This window comes from Serinus canaria, chromosome Z (assembly GCF_022539315.1).
Source record: "Serinus canaria isolate serCan28SL12 chromosome Z, serCan2020, whole genome shotgun sequence".
In the NCBI taxonomy this organism is placed as follows: domain Eukaryota; kingdom Metazoa; phylum Chordata; class Aves; order Passeriformes; family Fringillidae; genus Serinus; species Serinus canaria.
This window is the reverse complement of record NC_066343.1, coordinates 68,329,234-68,341,417: the sequence shown is the minus strand read 5'-3', so window position 1 is coordinate 68,341,417 and position 12,184 is coordinate 68,329,234. Positions and strand designations below refer to the sequence as shown.

The window sequence follows — 12,184 nt, the reverse complement described above, 5'->3', positions numbered from 1 at the left end:
TCTCTGCCACCCCCAGATGACAAGAAATCCTCTAGTGGGCCCTCTCGAGCCCATGTGCATCTTGAGACAGGTGAAGATCTGTTCTAGCTGCTCTACTGACATAAAGTGAGCTCCAAGGAGAAAGCACACATGTCAGTACTTCCTACCCAACCCCACCCCATGCCATAGCAGTACCTCAGTTATTCTTTTAATAATTGGGATGGGAATGACCATTAAATCCAGTAAATGCCCTTTTCTGGAATTCTGTGCTGTAGTGATGTTTTGTCACTTCCTGCTCTTGGAGAACTCTGTGTTGTTTATTCATGGCACCCAGCCCTGGGATTGCAGTTATGTGCTTGGCATACATACCATACTTGCTTAAGCACTTCCTAGAAAAGTTAAGACCATTGTCACCCTCCTGGGAACAGGCAGCTTCTGATAGTGTTCTGCCTCTAATCCAGTGACACCTCAAACTTGTAAGGCTGTTGCAGGCCCACTTCCTCATTCAGATGGAGGTAGCAGAATCCCTGCAGCAGCGGGGCAAGGTTTTACATTTCTCATGCATTCAGAAGTAGGAAAAAAGTATGGGAGGCAGTTTGTTCAAGATTTTGGAGGCACTGTCACAGAAGTTCTCTGATTTCTTTCCTGTGGTGGTAATTGGTGTAGCTCAAGTCTAGAGTGTCAGTACACACATGGTTCTCTGCTGCCAGCATTTTCCAGCAGAACTGGCAGGATTCAGGAACCCCTGTACTTTAGTTTAGTACATTTTTTATGCTTCCTGAATGTTCAGATCAAAAACAACAACAAAAAAAGCACAAAAAAACCCCAAACAACCTAACAGGTTCATGTTTCTATTTTAGACTGTCCTTGTTCTTCTCTCTTCTGTGCTTTTCCAAACTAGGTGTTTGCTAGGGTGACAGATATGCAAATGAAGAAAGATTAGGACCCTGGTCCATCACTGTAGTATCTGCCTCTTACCAAAGAATATTCCAGATCAAAATTTATGTCTTAATTGATTTAATCATGTTGTATCTACCACTCTTGATGCCTATATTTTGATTTATATGAATATATGCATATCTGGAGACTTGTAGCTCTGCTTTGCTTTTCTTCAGAACATGATGATTGAGGGTTGAGGTTTGCTTTGGGTTTTTTTGGTTTTTGGTTAGGTTTTTTTTTTTTTGTAGATTTTCACACAGGGAGATTGAATAATTCCTTCAGGTCACAGCCAGGTGTAGCCCTACACAGGTCTTCTCAATATCTCAGAGACCAAGTTTGTCTGTTTATGTAGAGCATGTTTACTGAATTCTAGTCCCTCATCCCACCAGCTTTGTGGACAAACAGATGTGCCCTTCACATGTCATCACAGCACATGGCCATCACAGTTTGGAAGTCTCCATGTCTGCCTGTTCTTTCTCAGGTTCAGTTTCCTGGCGAGACTGGATGTGAAATTCAATTAAGAGTTTGTAGAGTAGAACACCAAAAAGACTTCCAAGAACTGGAGCTGCAACTGGGATCCACCACCAGCAATGATCAGCCCTAAAATGAAACACAGAAGAGGCAGCTGGTGAGCCAGACTGGAACCACTGCCCTGCCACCATATCCTACTGGGGCAAGAGTGAGCTGTGTGAGCAGAGGAGTCTGTCCCACTCCAGGCATTAAGCTTACAATTGGCTTAGACAAATTCGCTGTCCCCCCCACATAACTGCTGGAGGGAAGGTCATTTTCCCCATCAACATGGAAAGCTGGCTCCACATTGCAGGTTTCTTGTTCTCCAAAAGAAATAGCTGTGTGGTCTTGATGAGTGAGACTCTCAGACACATATAGGTATTTTGCCTCCCTGTTTCTAATAAAATCTGTGACTCCTCTACTGAGCTCTCAAATATATTTTCTGGGTATTTAAGGAAAGTGGGCATCCAGGACAGGAGATTCTGGTAATGATGGTAAGGAAAAGCCATAACATAACAGCATCTTGCTAGATAGAGGAAGGCAAGGTTTCATGTCCAAATTTAGACTCTAAATTTAGGAGACCTGTTCAGCAATCCAGCTGCATTCAGATGAGCTGCATTCTGGTTCTCTGCTCACTGAAAAAAACAGCTGTATCTCCAGTGAACAGACAGACAATTTGATGCCCAAACTGAGGTATCTGAGTGTTGAGATACCTCCATGATCTCCGTGCTGGAGTTTCAGTGTATTCCAAATTCTGTGTACATAATACAAAAGGCTCCTGTAGGCACAACCCTCATACTCTGCAGTGATACCATCACTTGGTCCAGAGAAAAAAGGCTTCATGACACATTTTATCTTGTGCTTATCTCCTCCCCTGGCAAGCTGAGCAGGGTAAGAGCAAAACAGGTCACTCACGAGAAGACGTCCATTCCCCAGCCAGCAATTGCCGTGAAGATCCGTGGGGGCAGGTCCCTGGAGGGGTTTATGGCATAGCCTGTGTTCAGCCCCATTCCCAGACCAATGCCCATGACCAGTATACCCGTGAGCATGGGCTGAGCGCCTTTGACAGCTCCATTGTTTTTCTCGTCGTGGATGACTAGGATACCCAGGATCAGCATCGCTGTTGCTGTAAACTGTGGGAGCAGAAAAGGGAGAACATGTCAGGAGAGAGAATGGGGATAGTTGAAAGATCCTTCTCAGCAGAGCAGAAGAGACTTCCCAGAATGAAAGAGCAGATAAGATTCATGGTCTGATCAAGGCAGGAGGGACCCAAATATTGTTCCCTCCTCACAGATGGACTGAAGAAAATTCTTTTCTCAGCAAAAACCTCATCACTAAGACTGATACAAACTTCTCTGCAATGTCATCTCTATCTTTCAAGTCAGGGAAATGGGTTACTTTAAGTACATTCTGTCTAATAAGAGCAGAGCCATAACAAACTGCTCGCGAGACAAACCTGATCATCTCTAGAGGAAGTGATGTTTTGTACAGCCTGTATGCAGATTCTCACCTGGGAAACTGAATTTCCCATCAGTGACTACATAGCTGGCATTTATAGATTTGCAGTGCCCAGGACATCAAGAAGCATAGTTTTTTGATAGAGGTGATGATACCTGTCTCTTTCTGCTTCAGAAAATGCAGCTGGAGAGACTTGGACTGCTTGCACAGATATCAGTAAAAACAGAAAACCAGAAACTGCAGCTTTTGGCAAGGCTGTGACTCATATTTTCTTTCTTTTGCATCAAGGACACAGGTCCACAGAAGGCTGGATGAGATCCACTCCCCACCTCTACACTCTTTCACCATCCTCTTCATCATGCCCAGGCAGGAGTTTTATCAGCTCAGAGGCCAAATCACAGGCTTCCAAAGATTTGCATTGGAAGTGAATCTTCCTTCCCTAATGTCTCAGTGCCCCACATCTCCACAAAGAATCCCTTTCCTATTTCTGGGTATCTGGACACTGCACTGTAAGCTGGGAATCCGCTGCACACAGTCTCAATGGATCTGTTCAAACACAGAGTTCAGTCCAGTGCTCTCTGTGCTTGGGAGAGGCAGCCAGCACAGCTGCCGAGGAGCATGGAGAGGATGTAGAATCCAATAAAGAAAGGAACAGTTCAGCCCAGAACTCAGAGGAGATGGCTGGCGATACACTCAGCTTCTCACTTCTCACTGCTTGAACAGCATGCAGGGAAGCTGTCTGGAGAGCTCCTAGACCAAGCTATGGACCAGCCTTTATGTACTGGGCTCTGGTCAGAACCCTTTAGGCTTGCGCAGCCACTAAGGTGCCTTGGATCTTACATTTTGGATGTCTGCCTGGATGCTGGGCTCCTTGGAAAAGAGGTTATGGTTGTCTGTGCACGTAGGGGACCTGTAGCAGCCCTGCACCACCCACCTTCTCCTGGCACACCACAGCCATTCCCACTGACCTCTGTGAAGAAAGCTCCCTGCAAGGACATATTGGAAGCAGGGTACGTAGCGAAGATCATCGCTGTGGCAGTTGGTCCTGTCACTGTTAAGCTCCCATTGGTGTAATCATAAATAGCATCTAGAAGTGGGAATTATGGAAGTTAGCACAACATTTCATCCCACAGGACACAGACACAAGTCCACCTGTTGCAGCCAGCACAGACATCAGGGAGAAGGGAGGCAGTGGAAGATGCGATGGAGGAGGCACACTCCTCGCAGAGTATGATCTCACCACTATCTGTTACCCACAGACTTTGGTCTGCACTCACTTCCTTACACCTATCACCTCCCTATCCCTGCTCCAGGAGCCTGGGGTACTCTGGGTGGTCTGGATGCACTGGAGGCCTCCAACCTTCTGCCCCTCTAGCAGAGACAATGGGTGGTGGGTCCTCTGCTCACTGCTCAAAACCCCAAATGGCTGCAAACCTGTGTTCCACAGAGCAGTAGAGTGCCCCCAGAGCTCCACCAGCACCTAATACGTGGTAGTTCATGTAAATAAAACCCCTGCAGACGTGGAAACAAAATGCTGACAAAATGCAGCTACTGCCCTTCTGCTGAAGACAGGTCTTGGAAGTGGGAATGTCTTGAGTAAAAGGAGCTGTGTTCTCTGGGATGTGTGTATCCCCCCCCAGAGGTGTATCTGGGACCTGCTCTGAACTTGAGCTGCGCTCTGTCCCACAACCCAGGAGCCTGCCCTCCTCCCCCAGAAATCATGCTGGGTACTGCAAAAGGACATATTTTGACAACACTGTGGGTTGACTGAAATTGTGCCTACAGCAACCTCTGTGATAAAAGACACAACCCTACCGTAATAGAGAGCAAAGATGGTGGCTGCTGCTGAAAAGGAGCCCAGGAACTGGCCAATTATATAAGCTACAAGCGTTTTTGTGGAGATGTTTCCTAAAACACACTGTGTAACAGTGATGGCAGCATTCAGATGAGCTCCTGCAAAATCACAGAAAAAAGAGGCCTCAATACTGATGCAGCTGTGTGTCATGGTGGATGTCTCATCCCTAGAAATATTCAAGGCCAGGTTGGACAGGGCTCTGAGTAACCTGCTCTAGCTGATGTTTCTGCCCATTGCAGGGCAGTTGGACTGGATGAGCTTTAAAAGGTCTCTTCCAACCCAAACTATTCTTTGGTCCTGTGCCCCATGCCCCGCAGTAATCACCCAGACATACCCAGAACAACACTCTCTCAGGTCAGGGTATTACTCCTGCACAAGCACAAAACGAGCCTTTCTCTCTCTACAGCTGAATCATCAGCAGGTAAAAGAGCTCCTAGCTTGTCTTCTAAGACTTCTGTAGACCACAGGCTGCCTCACCTGTCAGATATACCTCTCTTAGGAAGGTATGAGTTTACCTATGAGTTTCTCAAGGAGCTTCTCCCTGCTGAGCTTAAAAGGAGACCATACTTCAGCACACTTTATGTATCTACTGGTAGATAAGGACCTTGTTTTGATGGAACACTTTCTGTGGAGGTGGTTGGTATCACAATGGTGCTTTCGAAGACTAAGTGGGTCTGGGCCTCATGCCCTTGATGCAAACCTCATGTGTTCTCCAGGCCTCCTATCCCCAGGAGTCTAAAGAAAATACTTATTTTTCCTGCCTGATAGGTATAAACTTTGAGGGTCAGTAAATGTTCCAGCCTTTATAACCCTCTTCTGCTCCAGAATCCAAAAGGGGTAAGATGTAGACATGCACAATTTCATCAAAGTGCAGGACAGAGTGAAGTGGAAGTGCATGTACCACCTGTGACAGTCCAACAATCACAAAAGGAATGGGGGCTGATCCCTTATTAGACCCTCTGCTCTTTTGTGGGTATGGCCAGCCATTCCAGAGACCACAAAAAGCTTCTTGTGACACAGATGAAGCCAAATTACTCTGTCAGGAAGGTGTGCAGTTTGTTTTGTAACCATACTATTGCTGGCTGAGCTGAGATCCCTTCTGCACTGCCCTCTGCCCTCAACAGATCAGCTCCTTCTCAAGAGTCACTTGGGACTGGGACACCTACTTTCCTCAGTCAGCTTTTCCCAGGGTGTTTCCACCAGCTCCAAAAGGACAAGAAAATCAAGAGATGACCACTCCTGACTGCTCATATGGAAAATTTTTCCTTTCCCAGGGTTTGGAACTCTGTCTACTCCAACCTTTTAAGAGCAAGGAGTTGCTTTCAACTTTCTGCCCATTAGGGCCCTTAATGTTTTCTCTTGGTGCAAATGAATGCAGAAATTGCAGAAGGCAAAGGTAATGCTCTTGTCACATGATGGATGCCACCTCATGGCCCCTAAACACCACTTCTCAAGTTCATGTGGGACATGTGTGCATGGGTGTGTGTGATTAGGAGAAAATTTGCATACTGTTCCTTTTGCAACATCAGCAGTAAGCTCTTCTTCACAATAAATAATTTACTTCCCCTTGGGTCATATCAGCAGCAGGTTTTGGGAGCTCCCTGTCTCCTTGGGCCGTGTTGGCATGTCCCAAATGGGGGGAGCTGCTGAAACCTGGCTCTGCTGGCCACAACAGAAGGGGTTGGCCAAACCTCCTCCCCTCCCCCTGTCCCACTTGCCCTGTCTCAAGCTGGGGTCAGTATTCTGTACCTATGCCATTCATGCCTTGTCTCTGGCCTCTCCTGCTTTTCATGCCTGGGAACTCTAGGACTGCTGTTTTTAGGTGAGGGCACTGCCCATGCCATAACACACCCCTCCACACCCCACTCCTCCTGTCCCCAGTGCACATGGCCTTTTTGGGACGTGGATATGTCCCATGCCTGACAGTGCTGCTCACCAGATATTGCTCCAGCCGCATAGATACCCAAGGTAACGCCAATGCCAAATGCTATGTTGATGCTCAGGTACTGGCCAGCGTTTCCTTTTCCCAATACCACTTGTGCCACAGAGGCCAAGCCAAAAACCTGTTTAAAATGAAAGAGAGAAAATGCTGTTAAAAATATTCTTGTTGCTGTGGCAGACTGAGCTTCTTTGCTGTTTTTTCTGCAAAAGTAGTGAGCTCCCAAAGACAGGAAGCCTCTAAGGTGTCAGAAGACAAAGAACAAACTTGCCCTGCAAAACACCTGTGATTGGTGCCCACCAAACCAAACCAAGCACTCTCATTGTGGTTGGGCATGGGGAGACAAACACCAAACACTCACACCAAGAGCTGGGGCTCAGTGGGGGTCATTCACACAGCCACACCGCAAATGCCTCTGCCTGAAACCAGGGGCATGAACTGGAGGGTCATCACCATGGAACACTGGGAGACAACATCCAAGGTGGATGGAAGGAGGGTGTTCAAATTCTTACTGCCCTTCTTTTCCTGGTGTGCCATTTATTGACTAAATATGTTGTTTGGGCAGCACACGCCTATTTGCCAAACTCAACTCTAATTTTGGTAACATTCAAGCCAAAGACGAGAAGGAAATTCTGGTTTAACTTTTCCATTCAACACATATATTTTCAGTTTGGAAACAGACAAAGTTTCAGTGGGTTCTTTTAGTGACTAAAGGAGAACCAGGGGAAAAAAACTAGAGGCAAACACTCTTCAGCAGGAAAACACATATTCAAGACATTGCTCTGTCCTGAAAGAGAGAATTCTATTTCATGCTTTTGATGTGGTAAGAGTGGAAAAATCACTTCTTTGCATGCTCTTACACTGAAATCTAGAGAAGGACAAGGCATCTCTTGAGGTTTCTGCCTCATAAACCACTGAGGGTTTGGAAAGTGTATCCTATTCCTTGGACTGCATTGATGGTAATCCAAGGTGACATGTCTTTCAAAGACAAGAAAGTCAATATGTTCCCCTGCACATAAATTTCTGCTTTGGCTTGTACTATTTAACTGTGATTTTTTTTTTTCTGGCTACTCTGCCTGCATCCAAATTTTATCTCATGCGTCTGCTTCCCCTCACTGCTTTCAGACATCACCCAAATCCCCTGTTCCCCAGAGAGGCTGCTCTTCTTATCGCTCTTGTAGACACAGACCACACTCTGTGCTCTGCACAGCCCCCACAGTGTGAGCTCTTCTCAGTCTGCCTCAGCAAAAGCCCCCAGACAGTTTGTGATGTCCCCTTAACATCTGCAAATTACACAAATTCTGTCTCTGATTTTTCCATTTCTCTTTCTCATCTCTGATTTTTCCAAAGCCAGATACAAAAGACAACAAATATGTAAGGCACAGGTTTTGCAGAGAGAAGGTTGCAGAAGAGGAGACATGACTGTGCATAAACAGCACTATCCTGAAAAAAACCCACAACAAAGGACACAGAATTTGGTTTTCAGCACAGATCCAAACTTCTGTTTTCTTCCTGTATCCTCACAGCCCCAAAACAACATTTCTTTCAATTTCTTCTTCCCTAGTCCTTGTGCTGCCTACTCCTGCTGCCTGGTTCCTCTTACCAACACTTCCTGTCCATCAAACTGAGAGGCCCTGGGTGAGTGTTATCATCCAAATAAGAGCCCTTCAGGCACCCTGGAGGTGCATCCTGTTGCACTGAGGGCTGCAGGCTGCAAAACCTGCCTAGAACTGTCAGAGCACAGAGTAAATTCTCCCCCTCATACTTCTTTCCTGGCAGGATGACCCTGAAGTTGCTCTTTATCACCTGGGAACTTCTACTAACAAATAACAGAGAATGGAAAAGGCAAAAGAATTTGCTAAGCTTCTGCAGAGGGGTCACAGATATCTGTATTCTGACTTAGTACTGGGTGCAAAACTACCTGGGAGGGAAATTCAAAGAGCTGGATGTGCAAAAAAAAAAAGAAAAGCAACCATGCTCAGTACAGGCAGTTGTTGTCCTTGGAAATGAGTGTCTTTCTTGGTACAGAAAGTTGTGTCACAAGGTCCCTATGCTTACACAAATCTTAATTTCTTCCTCTTTCAATCTCCAAGTTCAAGTTATTTAGGTTATGCCCAGCCTTTGCATGCCAGCCTCTGTCCAGTCTAAAGTGCCTCATCCCAGGCTAAGTCCAGGAGTGGCAAATTGGCACAGATAGATACTGGGCCTTTTCAGAGGGAGGATCTCATTCTGCTCAGTTGGTCAAACATTCAAAATCTCTGGTCCCACTGGGTACTTCACCCCCACCAGCCCTACAGTGACTGCAAAACCTTCCTAATCCTCTACACAAACATTTCTGAAGCAGCCCACAAGCTCAAACCCACTTAATTATTTCTTTGTGAAACAGATCCCTCAGGCAAGGGGGCAGTTTGTGTATGATTTACATAAGCACTGTTCGATTAGCATCAAAAAAATCAAAAGTGAAATCTTTGCATGCTTCACGCCCTGTAATTACATTTCCTAATGGTGGGTTGTGGTTCTGGAGAATTTCTCTGGAAAGTTCATTACCCTGGCAACCCGAGGGGAAGATGGATGAATGCTATTTTCATTTTGCAGCATCTGTCAGTGATGGAAGAGGCTGGGTCTGTTCCTCAGACCAGTTCAGACTGCCCCCCACCCCCCCCCCCAGCTACACCACACCTCTGGCACAGCAGAAGGAGGGGAAAAGCCTCCATTCACTGTTTGGGATCTTCTACAAGCATTGTGGACACTACTCTTTGATTTCATTCCCAAACTCATCCTCAGTTTTCTCCTAGAAGAGAACTGAAAGAGCAACAAATCTAGAAAGGGAAGTAGAGCTGGGAAAGGGTCCACTGGAGCACAAGTTTGATGAGGAGCAGCTGCAGGAGCTGGGGATGTTCAGTTTCTGGAGAAAAGGAGGCTCAGGGAAGACCTGGTCACTCTTTCCAGCCCCCTGACAGGAGGATGTAGGCAGGGGGCTGGTCTCTTCTCATTGTAACAAGAGACAGGGCAAAGGATACGGCCTCAAATTGTACCAGGGGAGGATTAGATTGGATATTAGGAAAAATCTGTTCACTAGCAGGGTTGTCAATCATTGGAACAGGCTGCCTAGGGAAGTGGTGGGTTTACAGATATTAAATACATATAATACCTCGGAGGTACTTAAAAGACAGTTGTGGCACTTAGGGACATGGTTTAGTGCTGGCCTCCACAGTGCCAGGTTAATGCTTGAACTCTTAAAGGTCTTTCCCAACCTAAATAAATAATTCTGTGATATTTTAATTCTATCCCACCCACTTCCCTCTCTCCAAGCACCCACCTCCCTTTCCCTGCATTACTTTTTTGCTCCAGAAGGTTTGTGGCAGATGGTCTGCCTGCTGGGAAACTGCCACCCCACCAAAGCAGAGGGCTGAGCAGCAGCAGCCAACCCCTGGGCAACCCTGAGGATGTGGCAGGAAACCACCAACCTTACAAATCTCTGCCTCAAAGGGCTGCACACACACACCTACACACATGCACATGCACAGACTCCTCCTTACCATGAGGATGAACATTCCCAGTGCTTCTGCCAGCATCTGCCTTATGGTAAGGTTATTAATCCTGAACACCTTCTTAGTCTTCTCCAGCATTGTCCTCCCCTTCTTGAAGCAGCCTCTGCTCTGCTGTTGAGATGGCACACTTCACTGCACTGAGCCAGCTTACCCTTTGAAACTTGGCACCCTCTCTTCCCCCCCAGACACCTTCTCTCCTTTGGTTAACCATGAACAAGCCAACAAAGCAGCAGCTAGCTTCAAAGTCTTTCCCCCACCCCTCCTCTCCCTCCGCTGTATGCCATCCTATACAAGCTCCATGGTAGGGGTGCAATATTTCTGTTATGAGGGCGGTGGTGACACTGTCCCCCTGCCCAGGAGAGCCTCACCCCAGAGCAGGGGAGCTGTCAAAAGCCTTGATGTGCTCCTGAGGCTTGTCTTTCTCCTTAACCTTTTCTATAGGAACTGATCAGGAATTTCGGCTCTGCTCTGCCTTGTAACCCATTGACTGGTGGTTTGGTACTGTTTTTTTAAGCAGATTGGATTGGGACTGTTTGCCTGTTCAAGATATTGGATGCATCTTCTGCAGCAAGGATGCTCTGCCTGGGGCTGGTGTGCTCTGCTGTCTGCAGCTGGGAAGAGCACAGTGCACTGTTTCAGGTGGAATATTTGCTCTTGTTGGGTGCACCTTTGCATTCTGCAGGTGCCTTCACACTCACAGAGAGCCCTGCCACCAGCCACGCTGTCTGTCCTCTCATATAGGGCAAGGAGAAGCCAACCTCAGCAAGGAGAGGTGGCTCAAGAGATCTTCAGTCTTACCTGGCTGCCAGAGCAGAACCATTGCTGTCCTGATTCCTCCTCCATCTCATTCCCTCTGCCTATCTCCCTGCTCACCAGGTACTCTTACCTTTCCACAGTGAAAAGGTTTTAATACTTCTGCTTAATCATGGAAAAACCTATCCACTGAACACTCAAGACCTTTTCCCTCAAGCCTTTTCTGGTTATTTGCTGGTTTTCTTCACCTTCCTCTCAACCTGCTGCAGCTTCTCAGTGTGGCTCTGGAGGGGACAGCTCTCTCTCACAGAAGTGTCAGCAGCTGTCCTGATAGGGACATGGTGCTCTGCTCATGCTGCCCTTGGCCTTGCCTCCCTCTCTTCTACTGCATGGCAAAAGTTCATGAGCTTTTCTTTCACCCACAGGGCACTCAGCAGCTGTGTGGAAGACCCTGGGAAGCTGATTCTCCTCTCTGCTCCATAGAGCATTGTATATCTTGTGGCAAGGAGAGTTTTATGTACTGGGGTGATCCCTCCTCCAGTGACAGATTAGCTATTGACCTCAGTCAACACCTGGCTAAATATGCAGTAAATTACTGGTCTGTCTCTGATACTGAGAATCATTTAATTATGATGGATGATAGCCAGGTTGCGAGGGTGTTTCTACAGCACATTTCTAGGTGGGAAGGTTTCTGTCATGTGGGTCTGTGACCTGTGCTGTAGCACAGAATAAACCTTTCTAGGTCACATCATCCTCTGCCATGCAAATGTTTGTTGGTGGAGCACAAACCAGGGGTCCTGGAGCAGCAAGCTGGGGTGGTGACAAGACTCTCAGGTCTCTTCTGCTCATGGTGATTTCCAGCTGACTTTACATGTCACCTGAGATCCTTGTGTCTCCACATGCTGGAGATCTTACAACCTTTCTCTGATGGACAAGGTGTCAGTGGGTCAGTGACGCCCACAATTGGACCTACAACTTTGATTTTTCTCCTAGATCTCAGGGAGCCTTCCAAGTGGATTCCTTCTCTGGAAGGAAGCTGCTGTGTATCTGATAGGCTTTGTCTCCTGCATTCAGGCATCAAATGCAGGCATCTCAGTATTCTGATTCAGGCTGAAAAACAGACAGCCACTTTCTGGGAACACTGACTTCTCATGGACTTGCAGTCTCCTCGGGGAAAAATGCAATCCCAGTTTACAATAG

The 12,184-nt window shown here is 46.9% G+C and overlaps 1 protein-coding gene across 4 annotated transcripts; it reads right to left on the bottom strand.

Moving 5' to 3' along the window:
• Positions 1-1,241: 1,241 nt before the first annotated feature.
• Positions 1,242-11,467, bottom strand: LOC103820686 (aquaporin-7-like). 4 transcript variants are annotated; one of them, XM_009095414.4, is made up of 7 exons: positions 11,030-11,467; positions 10,220-10,342; positions 6,678-6,804; positions 4,702-4,839; positions 3,855-3,973; positions 2,344-2,561; positions 1,242-1,518 (listed from the first exon to the last, which is right to left on the bottom strand). In XM_009095414.4, exons 1-7 carry the CDS (start codon positions 11,072-11,074, stop codon positions 1,359-1,361), a joined length of 930 nt encoding a protein of 309 aa, XP_009093662.1. In that variant the 5' UTR covers positions 11,075-11,467; the 3' UTR covers positions 1,242-1,358. The 4 variants fall into 4 exon arrangements, with proteins under 4 accessions (XP_009093662.1, XP_030093021.1, XP_030093022.1 ...); XM_030237161.2 differs by having other exon boundaries at positions 10,220-10,339; XM_030237162.2 differs by having other exon boundaries at positions 11,408-11,467.
• Between the last annotated feature and the right edge of the window lie 717 nt (positions 11,468-12,184).